At 44.7% G+C, this 18861-nt stretch overlaps 1 protein-coding gene across 7 annotated transcripts in view; it reads left to right on the top strand.

Moving 5' to 3' along the window:
- GRHL2 (grainyhead like transcription factor 2) overlaps positions 1–18861 on the top strand; it is a 115169-nt gene that overhangs the window by 66531 nt on the left and 29777 nt on the right. For all 7 annotated transcript variants that reach the window (XM_036436686.2, XM_036436687.2, XM_036436691.1 and 4 more), the window contains one exon: positions 9754–9848. In XM_036436686.2, coding sequence (XP_036292579.1) covers positions 9754–9848 — 95 coding nt within the window. The remainder of the gene's footprint in view (positions 1–9753; positions 9849–18861) is intronic.

The following is an 18861-nucleotide window of genomic DNA, read 5'->3' as shown; positions in this document are numbered from 1 at the left end:
CATTTTAATGAAACAACAGATAACCTGACGATCTCACATTTCTTTAGTATTATTTGGTCGGCTTGAAAAACGACAAATGGTAGCTGGAGGCAGGGTCTGATGGCTTCTGAGACTCTGTTTACTGAACAGAACGGCAGGGCTGGTGGTCTCGGCTGCCCTCCAGGCCTCGCTCACCACGCCTTTCAGCAGGAACAAGATTTACGTCTTCGCAACAGCCCCCCAAAAGTGAAAACAGGCAAACCTACAGTTTTTTCCTTTTTGTTTACAAAATCTCAAACTTGCCAAGAGAAAGTTTTTCCCAAATTAAACTAAGCCCTTGGCGATGTAGAAGCCAAAAGGAGGGGAAGCTGATCTGGAGAAAGTCCTTTGAAGGGGCTCCAGGAATGCGGAGCCGCCACTGGTTTCTCCGAAAAGATGAGGTCTGGGAAGAACTGAGCACTCAGCAGATGATCGGCCCCTCATTGCTCAGCGAGCCCCCGAAGTGGGTGCTGGTACCATCTCCCCCCCTCAGACCAGGAAGCACCCCAGCTCACAGAGGTTCTGCGGCTTTTCTGAGGTGGCTGCTGATTCAGTTGAACTCACACTGGAGCCCCCAGGTGCTGTGGTCAGTCACCATCACAAAGGAAAACCCTGACAGCGGCAACCGCTTCCTCCCTTGAAGGACAAAACTATCTTCTTTTTTATTTTTTTTAATTGATTTCAGGGAGAAGGGAGAGGGAGAGAGATAGAACATCAATGATGAGAAAGGATCACTGATTGGCTGCCTCCGGCACGCCCCACACTGGGAACTGAACCCACAACCCAGGCATGTGCTCTGACCCAGAATCGAACCATGACCTCCTGGTTCATAGGTTGATGCTCAACCACGGAAGCACGCCGGCCGGGCCAAAGTTATCTTCTTGAAGAAATCTTAAGAAAATTAGAATTTCCATTTTCAAATAATATCGACACCCTCTAATCATGAATGGGGAAATAGACAGGAATGGCAACACAAGTGATTCAAATCACAGGGATTGCAAAAATCACTCACATAGCAAACTGGAATAGCCAGTGCAGTCTCCCCTCCCACACCCCGCTCCCGTCACACACATCACAGGCTCACCGCCCATGCCTGTTCCCAGCGTGGTCTGTGTGCTCTGGCGGCCCGGGGCCATGGAGGCGATGGGGAATGGAGGTGAATCTGAATGGAACTTGAGCAGCTGAGGGATTGAGTCTGTGGTTCAAATTTAGTGAAAGATAATCCATGTGATGGTTTACAGTTCTTGTAATGTGTCCTTGTCCTGCACCTCCCATTACCTAAAAGCCACTTCTTTTGTTTACATCTGCTCTGCCTTGCATCTCAAAAGCCCAACTTTATGTGTTTCAAAATTATTGCTGACACAGAGGGCTGCCTGACGCTAGAATTGGCCTTTGAGAGGCGATAGAGTGTCTTACCATAGAATAGCAATTTTCAAGACTCTTATGACTAATAGAGTATCATTGTTTGAGAAAGAACTCAATTTTCTTTTATGAATGAGTGTTGCTCTTTAACTGGGGAGTATTACAGTTTCTAGGAGGAAATATCCTCTGGGGTGGAAAGAGGTTGGGCACTATTGTGCTAGGGGTAGGGCGGCCGTGTGTAGGTCTGAGAGCATGGCTGATGCCACTTTGGGCAGTGCCTTCTGCTCCTGTGCCTGTAACCTCTTGTCCCACACCCATCAGTCCCTGAGGGTGTTACTGTATAACTGGTGAAACGAAGAATGGAAAACTGAAATAAAACATGGCTAGTTCATGCAGAGTACATAAGTTCATTTCCAAAGCACTATCCCTGTCTTCATGCATTCAGCGGACTATCAGAAAGTACCAGACATGATTTGTAAGAGATGAAAGAGTTTGAAAAGGGTTTGAATGAAGTTAAATACCACTGAGTAACATAGACGAATAAAAAGAGCTTAGTTTTAAGCCCATACAAGTTGACTTAAGTTCAGCTGGAAGCCACATTGCACATGGTAGATACATAAGCACATGTGCATGTATGTTTGGACCTTGGGTCAGTTTGAAATCAAGTCAGGATCAACATTCTTTGAAAAATGAATTGAAATAGAATAAAAGTACTAACATACATGGAACACAGTTCTGGGCTACCATGTACAATGCTTATCTTACTCTACAATTATGACTAGTACAACATGGATGTAACATTGGCCCATACAATTTCTTCTTTAGAAACAGGTGCTTCAAACCAAAATAAAATATTAGGTTTTAGCCTAAAGGGAAAATTCCAAGAAAGGTTGCATCTTAAATGATACCTGTGAGAATATAATAGTCATTAGTAATAAGATTATCAGCTCCTACTTTAGTATCAAGAGTCACTCTTTTTACAGTGACATTCTATGAGTCACAGATTATGTCTTCATATAATTTCTGCCATCAGTGTTTTGGATTGTGTATGGAAAAGTGCTCATTTGTAAGGTTGTATTATCATGAAAATTAGAGGGTTCTGGCTTTGTATGTAGACAGAACTTCTTAGGTTCCACTCTGAGCTTGGCCCCTTAAAAGTAAGCGACCACCGAAACTGGTTTGGCTCAGTGGATAGAGCGTCGGTCTGGGGACTGAAAGGTCCCAGGTTTGATTCCGGTCAAGGGCATGAATTTAGTTGTGGGCGCATCTCCAGTAGGGGGTGTGCAGGAGGCAGCTGGTCGATGTTTCTTTCTCATCAATGTTTCTAACTCTCTATTCCTCTCTCTTCCTCTCTGTAAAAAATCAATAAAATATATTTAAAAACAAAACAAAACAAAACAAAAAACTAAGCGACCATTAGGAGGGAAGGTACACGTTTCCTATTCCATAAAGTAGGCATAATTTAAAAAGCTACTGATCAGGATTGTCCACAGGAATGTTTGTGACGTATATATACACTCAGCACTAACGTGGCTCCTAAAAATGGGTGCTGTTCCTGTTATTTGCTCAGGGGCCGGGACCAAATGTTGGAGATACATTTAATGCCCTTAAAGCCCAGCTCAAGTGTCCTCACACCTGAGGAAACACATCCACCTCTGACTCTGGAGAAGCATTCTAGAGGAAGTAGCTCATTAGCCTTCTCGTGAGCCATTCCGGTGTGAAGGAGCTGCTTTTTTTGAGTTTGAAAAACAGAACCTCCTTGGACTAAGGTTGACTTAGTTCACCTGTTTCAAGTCCAAGCAAATCCTCGTAGAACGACCCTGCACTGTTTTCCTGAGTTGGAGCTGATGCCCTGTGACCACTTCACAGACAAAGAGGACCACTGGGTTGAGGTCCGGTGAGATGGGCAAAGTAGGACCATCACCCACCACGGTGCCAGCAGGATCTGTTGTCTTGGGTGCTGTCTCTCTCTTGGCGAGGAGGAAATAGAAGTTTGGAGAGGGCCATCGCTCACCGAAGGCCGCAGGGCTTGGTGAGAGGAGGACAGACATTGAATTCAGGCCTGTGTGTCCTCCCCTCCCGCGTGCTCTCTTTCTGTGCTTCGGCGCTGCCCTAAGTGGATTCCTCGTATATCCAGTTCTCAAAACACACAAACCACCCCGAGTTCTTGGCTTGAAAAGAAATCTTTTTCGGCTTCAATGTGTGCACACCGAATTGGCAGTAGCGCCCTGAGCTGTTTTCAAGCATTCCAGCTTCATTATTTCACCAGTCCAGACAGCATCCACATCTTTCAGGAGAGAAGCAATTTTTATATTAATTACACCGTTCCTTTTAATCTCCAGCAATATATATACAAAAATAATTAAAAGGGGTAGTTATAATTTACCCAGCATGTGAAACTTAATTAAGGGGAAAGCATTAAAAATTCCTTTGACGGCATTCCAGAATCACACACATACACCACTGATCATATGCAAAAAAAAAGAAAAGAAAAAAAATAAAAGATAGCAAAATGATTTACCATCATGCTGCCCGTAACAGTTAAAATAAAATAATCCAATCCTATAATTCTGTGTATACTGTAACTTGCCAGAAACATACATGAAAGCATCGCGCATTCACCCATGCTCAGTGCCCTTTGCTGAAACACCCGCTGTTTTCCCCCAAAAGGGCTGGCTTTTGAACTTTTGGTCTCCGTGGAGCCTGCAGGATGTGGAGGTGCCTTCTCGGCACCTCTCCAGGGCAGCACCCCACCCTCGTTCTCCTCTGTGAAGGAATTTGTAATCATCCAAACATGTCTCTCTGTCCCGTCGAACTTTCCACAGTGTTTCTCTACCAGCCAGTTGCCGTGGAGGCTGTGCTGTGATTTTTTTTCTCTGCAAGGTGTTAGGATCTGGTGGCGATTTGTTGTTTGGTTTGCAAGATAAATATAGGCAGTGGTTACAAGTTTGGCCTTTGGCAGCAAACAGACCCGGATTCAAATCTCTCAGGTTGGCCTGCTACCAGCCACGTGGTTCTCTGCAAGCAGCAACTTCTCGGCAGGAGGACAGTGCTGGTACCTACCGCACGCTGGGTTGTGAGGATCAGGGGAGGTCACGTTGGTAAAAGCCTCCACACAGCCTTGACCCCCCCCCGTGAGTTCTCCGTTTGTGGCAGTTTTTATTATCCCAAGAGTATCTACGTTTTAATGCCAGGAAATGACCATGCCTTTGCGAAAGGAATGAATGCTTTAGGATGGGACTGCAGGCTTGAGAGCAAGCAGACTTCTTGGAGCAGGTGACATGCAAGTCTACTACATAGTTAGTGGTCTCATCTTCCTAGATGGGGTATTTGTGTCCACCCCAGAGGGAAAGGATTGAGAAGAAGGATGTGTCATATGGGCCCTAGAGAGGGTACATGGCTGTGCTCTCCCTTACTCCTCGCTCTGACATTCCAAGGACACACACAACCATAGAGGACTCTGGGAAGTTTAAAACTATCCCTTGTAACATGACTTCACAATGAGGTCGACTTCGTGTTTATTTCATCAGACAAACTCCCATTTCTTCCTCCCATGGTTTTCTTCCTGATCATTCAAGCTAGCCGTGCGTTGTTGGGTTGTCCCTTTGTGTACAAATTACTAAGATGAATGAAAACTACCTTTTAACTTAGATTCAATTAGCATGCTTTTTTTTTTTTTTTTTAGAGACCCATTTCAACCAGTTATAATTTTGTTCCATCATGTGGTTTTTACTATAGTTTTTACTATCTCAGCCATTTCCCTATGTATATCCCCACCCTCACCAAGTGGACGTTAGTATTATGTAGATATTTACAAACCGGTGTACATAACATGAGACAATATAAAAGCTAAATGTTTTGTACACCAGTTTGTAAATATCTACCTAATTATAGGAAAAGCAAGTCCATCCAAAATGTCATATGGTCCCAATTATGTGCTGTATAATGCTTTTTAAAGTGGGGTGATGATTTTTCAGCGATAGTGGCTCTCATGCAAAAAAAAAAAAAGTCACTCACTAAAATAACATGACTTCCTGATGATGAGAGGGAAATCTCAGATGGAGGGGATTGAATGGTGACCCTCAAAAATGATATCTTCATGTTCTAACATCTAGAACTTGTACATAAAATCTTATTTAGAAAAAAAAAAAAGGACTTTACAGATGTCATTGAGTTAAAGATCTCAAGATGAGATGGGCTTTGAATTCAGTGACAAGTTTTCAGAAGAGAAGGGATAAATAGACCCAAAGGCACAGGGGAGAAGAGCATGAGAACAGCGGCAACATCGGAAGGACCCATCTACAAGCCAAGGGACACCAAGGGTTGCCAGCAACCATCAGAAGCCAGTGTGGGACCCCTGACTGTTCAGAGCCTCTAGAGTAGGGGTGTCGAACTCAATCAGAGAAGGGGCCAAAATCTAAAATCCAGCCTAAATTGTGGGCCGAATGGTTTACTGAACAGTCATAAACTGTCATTGTGATGGAAACGCAGTGGAGTGCAGTGATGACAGCGCGGTGTGGGCCACATTGCAAGGCCTGGCGGGACGGATTTGGCCCGCCAGGCCTTGTGTTTGACACATGTGCTCTAGAGAGAGCCAGTCCTGCTGACACCTTGATTTGTCTCGTCTGGTAGAAGAGAATAAGCTTCTATTGTTCTAAACCTCCAGGTTTGTGGTAATGTGTCATAGCAACTCTAGGAAGCTAAGCTCATTGCACCAGCTGAGTGGTCGGCAAGCTCATTAGTCAACAGAGCCAACGATCAATAGTACAACGATTGAAATTTCTTTTGAGAGCCAAATTTTTTAAACTTAAACTTCTTCTAACGCCACTTCTTCAAAATAGACTCGCCCAGGCCGTGGTATTTTGTGGAAGAGCCACCACACTCAAGGGGCCAAAGAGCTGCATGTGGCTCACGAGCCGCAGTTTGCCGACCACGGCACCAGCTCATTAAAAATAGCTTCTACTGGTTGTAGCTGCCAAAGTTTACAAAACCTGGGTTTGAGAGACTTTCTTAAGGAACTAAGTTAAGGAAGGCTTAATACCAAAATACCAAGTGGCTGAATTTCTATGTTTACACCATAAATCATACCTCTGAGCAAGCAACACTCATCAAAGGACACATTAACACAGTTTTCAGAGCAGGAGATACATCCATTAGCATTTCATTCCTTGGACAAATGTGCATGTGGACAAAGCACCATCCCTGTGCGTAAGGTTAGAAAACCTTGACGGTCATGAAGTAGTAGGTGAATGGCTTAGAGCAGTGGTTTTTCAACCTTTTTCATCTCATGACACAATTCGCTAGTGACTAAAGTTCTGCAGCACACACATACATTTTTTGTTGATCTGACAAAAAAAAAAAAAAAAAAAAAGGTATAATTTTGGTTCATTCACACCGGATGGCTATTGTTGTGTTGGCTGTTGTCGTTTTTTATTTTTTGACAACCTAAGCGCACAGAGGTCAGTGTCCCTGACTAAATTGCCTGTTTTAACATTCTTGCAGCACACCACTTGAAAATCCCTGGCTTAGAGACTAAAATCAAAGGATCAAGATGAACAGGCATTTCTTATATTTCATAATTAGAGGAATGTGTGGCATCAGTGTTTGTTGGTTTTTGTTTGTTTGTTTGTTTTTTTAGAATGCCTAGGGCGCCACTTATTCACTTCTTTACTCACTCAACTAACATATGGGGTACATCTTATTCATATGATAGTAAACTCTGAGACAGCAGTATTTAAGATACGTTTCTTGCCTTTATATAGCATACTAGTATATAACGAATACAAAATGCTGGTGATAAGTAAACAAATACATGAAATATACATGCTATGAAGGAAAGACACATGTTAACGTAACCTCCCGGTATGAAGTAGCCTCATCAGTCTTGTCTCTTTGTGTGCAAATTAAACTTGACCAGAATCGAACCTAGGACCCTTCAGTCTCTGGGCCAGTGCTCTATCCACTGAACCAAATTGGCTAGGGCTAAAGTATTTTTTATAAGTTTATTTATTGACATGAAATGATGCTGAAGATGTATTAAGGGGCGGGGGAAGCAATTTGAAAATTAATTGTTATAATGTTGTTTAAAAATATTTATACATTTTGGAGAAAGGAAGATAGAGACTGAGATAAGAAAAATGAAGTATATACAGATATGTTTTTAGTGCTTGTCAGTGAGTAGATTGTGGCTACTTTTAAATATTTTTCTTATTTGTTCATGGTCTCTGACTTTCCTGTGGGGAACACACAAGATTTTATAGTAAAGTGTGTTTGCTTCATTTATTCTCAACCTAATTATCAAAACAGAATGAGTTTTATTCATAAGAGAAAGTAATTACAGTTTTGGTGAAGGGTGACATGAATTTAGGTTTTGTGACAACTGAGGAATAAACAGTTAAGATGATTGCAGATGTGCACTTTAGAGAAACAGTCTACAGCATTTTAAAGCATTAACTTAGGGAGCCCGGAACACCACCACCCTGGAAACAACCATTTGATGAGAAACATGGCAGGTTTTGTAGACAATGGTCACTTTGTACATTCTGGAAGTCAGCTGTGGTAACTACCTCCCATCCTAACTCAGAAGGGACTTTGTAAGAGGTCTATTTGTTTTATAAATATCATTATAATTGAGTCTTCCTCTGACCCCCTGTGTGGGGTGGGCTGTGACTGCACAGAGGCATGGTATGGGGCCTAAGCGAGAAGGATGTGACAGATCAGGGTGAAAGACTTAGCCTTAGGAAAGCACATGGTCATAGCTTCATTTTAGAAAACTTATGGAGACTTAGAGAGGAAGAACATGTGTGATTAGGTGATCAGTTTGTGAGTAAACCTGGCCTCGAAGAAAAACAGAAGGGTTTTATCATGATGCCAGCCAAGTAGGATGTGACAAATGTTTATTTAGTACCTAAGGGACAGAATTACAGTAGGATGTCATATCTAAGGAGGCCAAGAGTAAGGAAAAAGAGAACCTCAGATGGCAGCCATAAGCTAGAAACCTCAGGCAGTAGTGAGCAGTGACACTGGGAATTTTATGTCCAGACCTGCAGACCAACTGAGGCCATGACCATGGAGACAGTGAGCAATGAAGACTTTTATCACAAGCGTGTTTGAGGTATCCGAGAGCTAGACTACCAAAGGGCCCATCTCTGAGGAGAGGGAATGAATTGTGACTGATGGTCCCCATGGAATTCTATGTAGCTACAGTTAGATTGGAAAGGTCCGGAGTGAGGCTTGCCAGAAAAAATACAGGGTCCCCAGTTAAATTTGAATTTTTTGATGAAGAACAAATACTTTTTTTTTTTTTTTTTGACAAGTATATCCCAAATACTTGCTAAATCTGGCAACCCTACCCATAGCTCCGTACAATTTGTGAAAATAAAAGCTATGTATGCAGGCAAATCAACACAACGTATAAGAATATGAGAGGCTCGGTGCACAAAATCCTTGCATGGGTAGGGTCCCTAGCAGCTACTGGCTGCTGGCTGGTGCCTTCCTTCATTCCATGCCACCCCCTGTTGGTCAGCACACATCATAGTGGGCAATTGAACTCCTGGTCAGTTGAACTCCCAAGGGGACACTTTGCATATTAGGCATGTGTGTGTATATATATATATGCGCCCTGGCAGAGTTGACTCAGTTGGTTGGAGCGTCGTCTGATATATCAAAGGGCGGTGGATTCAATTGCTGGTCTAGGCAAGTGCAAGAGGTGACCCATTGATGTGTCTGTCTTTGTTTCTCTTTCTCCCTCTCCCTCTCCCTTTAAAAAACCAATTTAAAAAACTTAAATAAATGAATACATTAATAGCTTCTAATAGCTAGTGTTTGTGGGGTGGATAATAGGGATTAAAGCAACAAATAAGTCCTACATAAGTAAAAGAATAGAGGGCCTTGGTGATAATGAGCTGAGTATGATTCCCTCAACCTCTCCCAGAATTTCCTCCTGAAGTCCTGATGACACTGCCTGGATGAACAGAATATTCCATTCTACGAAACAATCCCAATGGGATACCCTGGCGCTTCCAGCAAACTTAAGTGGCAGGAAAGTGAGCAGGAGAAGGAATGGGTAGGAGACAAGGGACTCTGGAGGGAAAGCACAGTTTTATAAACCTAATAAAAAAAATGACACTCATGAGCAAATCAGTTAGGAACATTGCTTCACCTAAGATTTAGTCTTTTTAATAGAGGAACATGTTGACAGCCTTATAAATATTCGTGAAAGAGAATCAGCAAGTGTAAATCTTTACCTGTGGCCATAGAAACAGCTAGAAGAAGAGGCAACGTTTCTGTTTTCCCACTGGAAAAAATGACAGTTCTGTCCATGCCACTGAGTAACTCTGATTCTTAAAACCATTTTCTTTTCTAACGTTACAGCGGATTACAAGGAGAGCTTTAATACGATCGGGAACATTGAAGAGATCGCCTACAATGCGGTTTCCTTCACCTGGGACGTGAATGAGGAGGCCAAGGTGAGTGAAAAGTAGCACTGATTTCACTGTTCGGAACTTTTAAGTAATGTGTCCCTTCTCTGCAGGTGATTTTTTTGTTTGTTTGTTTGTTTGTTTGTTTCAACTGGCTTTATGGGCAGGGAAAGATCTGTTCACTTGAGCCAGAACAAAAGAAAATGAACCCATTATCTTTCTCTAGAAGTCACACACATTCAATTCCGTGGAGCAAACTTGCCTGTTTTGGGAGGAAAGAGAAAAGGACAGGCACCGTGCCTCTGTGGCCTCCTGTGAGATGCCCCAGACCCACGTCCCTCCAAAGCCTCAGGCTCCATTTTGGCCCTTGGTTCTGGCACAGAGCGGGCCACCAAACCTTTCCAGCCTGCTCTGTAGACTCTCCCGCGCCCCTTCTCCCTGCAGCCTTCTTCAGGGAGGAGGGGTTCCGGGCTGATGCTTCGTAGGTGAGTCCTGGGAATGTCTCTGCACCCCATGGTTCCTTCCACGTGGAACCTGCTTGAGGGAGGGGCAGGAAGCAGGGCCACAGGCCTCTGAACGTCACTCCCCGAGGTCCCCCACCGCTGTGACCTTGAGCCATTCTTTCCTTGTTGACTGCTTAAGCTTTCTCGCTCTCTCTCTAGTGCCAACATGGCATAAAAAAGGGGCAAACGTAAGACCTCCAGCAGGGTGGGCCCTGGGGGTTTCCCCGTGGATGGAGTGAACCAGAGACTCACTGGCTCTCCCGTTTGCTTTCGGGCTGCGCGTCTCCGAGTATGAAAACTCCGAACTGTTCTGCCTGCGCTCTTCTTTTCTGTGTTGTGTAGCTTCTGACTCTGCTCCTTCCTTTGCACTAAACGAGACGTTTCCCGGTGAAACCTAAGTTTGCTTTGCACTTCAGTTATGTACCATCTAGGAGGGCGTTAACAAAACTCTGTCTTCAAGCTAATGAAAAGGTCAGTGTAAACAGACTCCCTTCAATGCTGTATTGTCTGCCAGCGGGGAAGGCCGGGCGAGAGAGGAAACTGGGTTTGAGCTTGCGGGCAGGGCTTAGGGGAGAAGATGAATTGCTCAGTGTCTCATGTGGCTCGCGTATAAAACAATGTACATGAAACTGGCTTCCGGCCCAAGAAAGGCGACTTACATGGGCAAGCAGCAAGCATGCCAGGGAGCTAGAAGGAGGTGGGCAAGCCAGGTCCCATGCAGAACTGTAGGGAAGCTTCTTCTAGGGTCCATTCCCCTCCATTTAAAGCTCCGTGTCCAGGGTCGGCCAGTGCGGCTCAGTGGTTGAGCGTTGACGTAAGAGCCAGGAGGTTACAGTTTGATTCCTGGTCTCAGGGCATACGGCCGGGTTGCAGGCCCAGGGTGGGGTATGCTGGAGGCGGGCCACCAATGATTCAGCGGATCAATGATTCTCTCTCATTCCCGGTGTTTCTACCTCTCTCCCCCTCTCCTTTCCTCTCTGAAATCAATGAAAGTATATTTAAAAAAAAGTTTCTTGTTCAAGCCCCAGATTTTCCCTTCATCCTCTTCTCTCAGAGGCTGGGGTACTGGGCTAGACAAAGAAAAGGCACAGCCGGGCTTGGTTTAGAATTCTTAGCAAGTCATCTTCCCTCTCTGGGCCTCACTCAGCTCCTTTAATCAAAACAGAAGGGAACAAATCAAACTTTTCCAAAAGAGCTCTGCCGTGCCAAGCCTGGTGCGTGATGTGTGAAGATCCAGGGCTCTGGGGGAGGGCAGGGGAACCAATAACCACACACACAGCACGTGTGAGGAGCGAGGGCCAGGCCCTTCGCGGTCCCTGGGAAGACAGCGGGGCCCGGTCCTTGTCTGTGTAAAGGAGCCGTAAGTGTGAGCTGTAATCACAGCCCACATGTTCAATATCATGCAGTCTGTGCTAACAAGGGCCTTCATGGTTATGCATCAGTAGGGACCCTTTAAAGAAAATGCCGAAACCAAAGGGACAGCGTGAGTGATGATGGACACTGAGGTGCCCCAGCGCGGTAGTGAATCTGGGTGGAGTTGACCCTTGTTTCAGCCTCACTGAGACAATTCCATTCCGCACCCAGGGGCAGAAGCTCACTTCTCTTGTTCACACACGTTGGAGCGTGTGTGCTGTGCCAGCATCACAGTTTAACTCACAGATGCTTCTTGTGGCCACATTTGCTTGTTTCTTGAGTATATATAGTTCAGTAACTGATACTTGGTTATTGCGATTGTGTGCAGTCTGGGTTAACCAGTGAGTAATTAAAAAAAAAAAATAGTTTCTAATAATTTCCCCCAAAGGACTGGAAAGGCTTTCAAAGAAAAACCATAAAAACCAACTTGGTTTCATTAGCGAGGCCAAGAAGATTTTTTTTTCAACTTGCAGAGCCCAAGGTATTTCTTTAAAATGTTACTGATTTTAGCCCTGGTTACCATGACTTGGTTGGGTGTCATTCTGTGCACCACAAGTTCCGTTCCCTGTCACAGCTCATGCCTGGGCTGCAGGCTGGATGGCCTGCAGGGGGCGTTGCAGGAGGCAGCCTGTTGATGTTTTGCCTTTCATATCAGTTTCTCCCTTCCTCTCTCTCTAAAAGTCAATAAAAAATATTTTAAAAATAAAGTATTATTGATCCTACATAATAAAAGGGTAATATGCAAATTGACACTGATGGTGGAACAACCCAGGAATGGCCAGTCATTGTGATGCACACTGACCTCTAGGGGGCAGATGCTCAATGCTGAATCTGCCCCCTGGTGGTCAGTGTGCTCCCATAGTTGGGGGCTCTGCTCAGCCACAAGCTGGGCTGACAGCTATAAGCGCAGCAACAGTGGCAGGAGCCTCTCAGCAGCCCTAAGGATGTTTGACTGCAGGTTAAGCCTGGGCCTAAGCCATCAGTCAGACAACCCCCTAGGGCTCCCAGGCTGCCAGAGGAATGTCTGTCTGCTAGCTTAGGCCCGATCCCCCGCAGGGTGGGCCTAAGCTGGCAGGTGGACATCCCCTGAGGGGTCCTGGACTAAGAGAGGGCTCAGGCCAGGCTGAGCGACCCCCCTGAATGCACTAATTTTTGTGCACCGGGCCTCTAGTTTTTTAATAAGCAGACTGCATAAAACAAAGCATGTGGTTGAGTAAAAAAGTTTTGAACAAAACAAGAAGTAAAAGGCGTCTCTCCCACAGTGGAATTGTTTATGATTTTCATATCGTGGACTTCTCAGGAGCAGGTAAATTTGCTTTTGAGTTCCTGTTGGCAGCATCCACACAGAAATCTTTTGTAGGCCTCAGGGCTGGGGGCCCATTCCGTGTCATGTGATGCTTTGATTTATGTGACCAGAGGACACAAATGTGTGGCCTACAGCCTTCATATGGTCCACAGAACATATATGTGTATGCAACATACATTTACATACTGTATTTCAAAAATTTAATTGTTTTGCCCACATTTAATATCAGGAGGTTACTTTAATCTAGGGTTTCTAGAGTCTTTTGGGTGATTAAAGAATACGGCAACCTTAAGCCCAAGTGTTCTTATGAGGTACTGGCTAGTCTCTTTAATACTTTCTTCAGCCTTCACCATTCTGGAACTTTCTCTGCCTAGCCCTGGTGGACATTTGAGTTTCTAGGCCGCAATCCTACCCCCTCAGACAGCCGAATATACGGTTTACATCCGCTCTGGTTTTCCGTGTTGGGGATATAGTGACACATGGAGGGTGACAGAGAAGAGCCGAGAGAAATGGAACCAGGATGCCCGCCAGCATTCCCTGGTTCCTTTGGCGGCAGGCCAGAGTGTGACTGGGGTTGGCACGTTGGCACTGTGAAAGAGAGTGGCTGTGACAGACTTTTGAATGCCCATAATGGCGTCAGATCTTGATCTTTGAAGATGTTTTAAAAAACACCAGAAATCACGTGGGTCCAAATATAAATACACATCAACCAGTTGGACATTACCACCTTAGGGTTAAAAATGAGATTTCTTTGTGCACTTGAAACTTACACAATCCTATTATCAATGTCCACCTTATACATTTAACTTAAAGAATGAGATCGCTTTTCTGTAAGACTTTGAAGAAGGCAGTGTCAGAAGAGATGTGACAAATACAACTGGAGCCACAGCAGCGTCATTGGAGAAACCACACATCTTCCCAAGATGACTGTGTTCAAGGATATTGAAGTTCTGATGCATTTATTTAAAAAAACCACAAACAACAGTCAGTATTTGGTTTTCTTACTACATGTGCATCCTCAAGAGCTAATGATAAGGTGATCGATTTTTCCAGAGCATGTTCCTGCGTTTTCCTTTTCTTGCTGCATTTTACTTTTGCCTCTCATTTAACATGAGCAGAAGAAAGGATGTGACATTCTAATCATTTAGTTTAAGGAAAAAGTTTGACCTGGGAAGGTGTTAAAACTATTGATTAAAACCAGGTTTGGCAAGAACTGATTTCTGGTATCAATAGCAGCGTGAATCTGGCAGAGCCGTCGTCGAGTTCTTCCACCCAGAACCGGTTCTGCTGGCCGTGCCACCGTCTTCCTGCCCAGCGACAGGGGCAGCAGCCATAGTCTCCAACAGGACATTCCCCCCACTCGGTCTGGACGCTGCTGTACTGTGAACAGGTGTCCGTGGGTCCCTGGCAATGACTCAGGTGGCATCTAGGTGGGTAAGGTTGGGAGTCTCAGTCCACCCTGTGACAGCTGGGAGATTGATGGGGGATGGGCAGCAGCAGGTGACAGAGAAAAAAAGCACTGAAGTGGGGTCCAGGCACCCGGATGCTCATCTTGGCACCGGAAGAGCCGGCTTTGTGACTTCTTTTTTTAAAAAATATATTTTATAGATTTTTTTTTACAGAGAGGAAGGGAGAGGGTTAGACAGTTAGAAACATCCATGAGAGAGAAACATCGATCAGCTGCCTTCTGCACACCACCCACTGGGGATGTGCCCACAACCAAGGTACATGCCCTTGACCGGAATCGAACCTAGGACCCTTCAGTCCGCAGGCCGATGCTCTATCCACTGAACCAAACTGGTTTGGGCAGGCTTTGTGACTTCTCCCTGCTGAGCCTCGCTCTCCCCAGCTGGAAGGGGAGCGGGGATGATCAAAGCAGACGATTAAGGTTCCATCCACGTGCTGCTAACAGGGGCACTGCGGGGATGCCTCCTTTCACGTGGCTCCCGTTCGCTCCCGTTCGCGGGGTTAGTGCCCATTTCCTGCCAAGCACTGGCGCCTACAAAGCAGACCGGTGGGTCGCTCACCCCGAGTGGAGGAATTCCCACGGAGGACGCTGCGGGGTTATTGGAGAGCGGTGAGCTCAGGTTCCTGGCATCCAGTGCCCGCTTTCTCTCTGCGATGACATCATCCCCCAGAGCGGGAGCCCCGCAGGCTCCCCCTTCTCCCACGTCTCCGAGGAGGTTCTTGAAACCTGGCCCCTTCTCTTTGTCTGGGGCATTTTCTCTCTCCACAATGGATTCGGAGTAAGCCAGCCTCGGGGCTGTCCGGGCCTCTCTCTGGTGAGCACAGAGCATTCCCGGAGCACGGAGATGTGAGAGTGTGCTCTGAGGAGCAAGCCGCCTTTCTGGGCCTTTTCACTGGGACACAGTTCCATTGCCCCCTCTCTCTATACTCCGCCCCTCCCATGGTGTATGACTGCCCTAGAAGGAGATTTCTTTCCACGAACCCCTTTCTCATCCCTCTGCACCAAGCCTTTTGGGATGTTCTGGAGTGCTCCTCTCGTCTACCAGCTCCACTAACTTATCAAGCACACAAAGAAATCCACTAAGATTTTTAAAAAATATATTTTATTGATTTTTTTTTTTTTTTTTTTTTTTTACAGAGAGGAAGGGAGAGGAATAGAGAGTTAGAAACATTGATGAGAGAGAAACATTGATCAGCTGCCTCCTACACCCTCCCCACTGAGGATGTACCCGCAACCAAGGTACATGGAATCGAACCTGGGATCCTTCAGTCTGCAGGCTGATGCTCTATTTATTGAGCCAAGCCCATTAAGGTGTCTCTAAGATTTTTTAAAAAAAATCTATTATAATTCAGTAACATGAAATTTTTTCTCTCTTGGGTTATCCTTTCTGCCTTCTGGCCTAGCACCTCTGCCTGCGGGGAGAGCCACTACCCTCTGGGGTGAGGCCCTCCTTTGCCCTCCATGTTGAGTTGTAGGAGGGGCTTTGGATTGGATAGTCCAGCCCTCTGCTTTGCAAGATCAGTGGTAAAAACTCTTCCTGCACTTGCGGTTTGGGAGAACTTTCAGACAGGAAGTGGTTGCAATTTTAGAGAGGGCCAAGGACACAGATAAGATATATATTTTTTCATCCCTGTTAACAAATTTTTCTGTTAAGATTGGGGGTGGGCAAGACTGAGACCTGGATGGGATGGGATGGGGTGGGGTGAGGTGGGGTGGGGAGCAGAGAGGCCGAGAGATGTCGTGAATCATTTTCCTGTGCATCTCAGATTCTCATTCCACAAGTATTGACTTTCTACATACCAGGCACTTCGTTATGGGCAAGTGCAAAAGTGGGCTTTGAACCCACGTCCCTCTGAGTCCAGAGCCCATGCTTTTAACCGTCCCAATAGAGGGTAATCTGCAATTTTTTTAGACCCAAACATGCTATGATGTTCTTTCTCAAAGAAATCTATAGGGTACGATGTATATAGTTCCTGAAAGAAAGAAAACAAACCAACAGCCCATTTTCTTGAGCAAAGCAGTTCCATCAAGTCATCCTGCTTTTGCCCCCCTCCATCTGTCCCCTGTCCACTAAGACAGCCTCGCTGGTCCAATACCTCTAACACACAGGCCTCTCCCTATCCATGTCTTTGGTTGCTCTATTACATTACCTGTTGATATCATGCTAGTACATGTTATTGGCCAGAGGATTTGGGAGTGAGGACTATTAGGATTCCTTGCCATCTTCAACTGAGTGTGTGTATGTGTGTGTGTGTGTGTGTGTGTGTGTGTGTGTGTATTAACCTAACAATCTCATTTGCAGAATTACTGCAATTAATACTGTCTGTATTAATTCAATATCAGTGCATGCTTTTTCATATTAATAGTTATCAGTGGTTTTTTCTTCATATCTTTACACATTTATTCTCCATTTCCCCCACTTATCTCTAGCTCCTTACTCTAGTGTCCAGATTTTTACTTTTAAGTATATTTCCATATACTTTTCTTTTATGTTTTTTTCCTGCTATGAACAGGGAAGACTATTCCTTAATCTTTTTTTTTTTTTCAATATTATGCAGGAAGCATAGCATAAAAAAACTTCAAAGCAAGAACAGTGATTGTTATCAGATAAAATGAAGGTTGCAGAGGGCACACAATGACTATCTGCTTTATGTCTGCAACTTGAGAAATCCACTAAACAAAACCCACATTCACCAAGCTGGCAAATTGGAAATAAATATTTACATACTGGAGGCCCAGTGCATAAAATTCGTGCATGTGTAGGGGCCATAGGCCTGGCTGGCAGTCAGAGCTGATTGGGGCCTTTCTTCATTCCACACCACCCCCTGGTGGTCATCGCACATCATAGCAAGCAGTTTAATTTCCAAGGGGACAATTCAACTGAGTGTGTGTGTGTGAGTGTGTGTGTGTGTGTGTGTGTGTGTATTAGCCTTTATTTAGGATAAGCAATGTTTATATGTAAATTCCTCAAACTTTGGGTTCCTTTAGATGCTTTCAATGAATTTGATTTTCAAAGGATATTTCCTGTAAGTTTTGACATTGTGAGGAAATGCAAGGGGACACATGCTGATATTACCTCTGGCCATATTTTCCTTAATTTTTTGCCTTTTTTTATTGCCTTTGGTCTGATTTTGTTCTAGTACTAAGGGAGAGAGCATAAACCATCTGAGACCCAGTGTGAGGAGTAGGAACATGAATGTGCTAAGGAGCAGGAAGATAAAAGTGGAAGTTGGGACTAAAACGCTCTCTTCTATGGGAGCAAATTCATCCTGAAGGATACAAATGAAGTGGACCTGATGCCGTGGCAGTATCCGTGGCCACCTGTCACAGGGCATTGGATGGGCTCACACCATGATCTGCAGGGTGCTGTGAGACAGAACTAGTGCTATCATGTAGCATTGCTTACTTTTTTCGCATGGAGTCCAGGTTTCTTTATTATTACTTTTTAAAATCTTTATTGTTGAAGGTATTACATATGTCCCTCTTTTTCCCCATTGTCCCCTTCTAGACTATCCCCCACTCCTGGCAGGTTTTCTTTCTCTTCTCCCTGTATGGCCAATCCTGTCTCTTCCCAGGGCTGTCATTTCAAGATACAACCCGTGGCCAGCAAGTCAGATTAGCTTTTTGCTTCATCAGCTGCTCATGAATAGAAAGCACAGCCTCTCGTTACCTCAAGTTTAGTCACTCAAAAGACAGGAGGTGGAAATGGCAGTCCGTTGCTTATGGCCCATGAAAGGAGGTAAATTGGAGAAAATGTAGGTGTTCTAACCTTGTTGTACACCGTGAACTTTGTTGAGTCTCTCAGTGTGGAAAATAAGGTTATGCTAATTGAAAGGCTGACTTGAAATTCGGTACTAAATCATGGCAGATCCATTAAATGGTTCCAAATGTATTATTTCGTTCCCTCCTTCCTTTTCTCTCTCAACTTTTTTTTTTTTTTTTTTTTTTTTTTTTTTGTCTAAAATATTTAATCTGTTTTTATTGGGCTCCCACTGTGTACCAAGCACAATGCCTGAGAAAGTGAGTTTTTCAGTCTGGATAATCAGGCTGGATACCAGGGAGAAGAGAAGATATGTGGAAAGTTAGAGGATATTGTAGGGCATCTTCCGTAGTCCCAAAAGCTAAGAAGAGGCTGAGGCTGGCTCCAGGGAGGGGTCTTAAAAGGTCAGGACACACACTGGGAAGCAGGGCAAATGGCATTTTTATGTGTTTGCTGGGACGTGGTGTAGGTGATGGAAGCTTTATACGGGAAAAGTAAACATTTGCTGGAGTCTTTGGTATTGAACTTAAACAAAGCCATGCCTTTGTTTCAGTTTTATAAGGTAATGGATGGCAGGAAAAGCTACAGAGCTGGAGTTAATTCATATATAG

This window comes from Pipistrellus kuhlii, unplaced genomic scaffold (genome assembly GCF_014108245.1).
Source record: "Pipistrellus kuhlii isolate mPipKuh1 unplaced genomic scaffold, mPipKuh1.p scaffold_m20_p_14, whole genome shotgun sequence".
Lineage (NCBI taxonomy): Eukaryota > Metazoa > Chordata > Mammalia > Chiroptera > Vespertilionidae > Pipistrellus > Pipistrellus kuhlii.
This window is presented reverse-complemented; position numbering and strand designations above follow the sequence as displayed.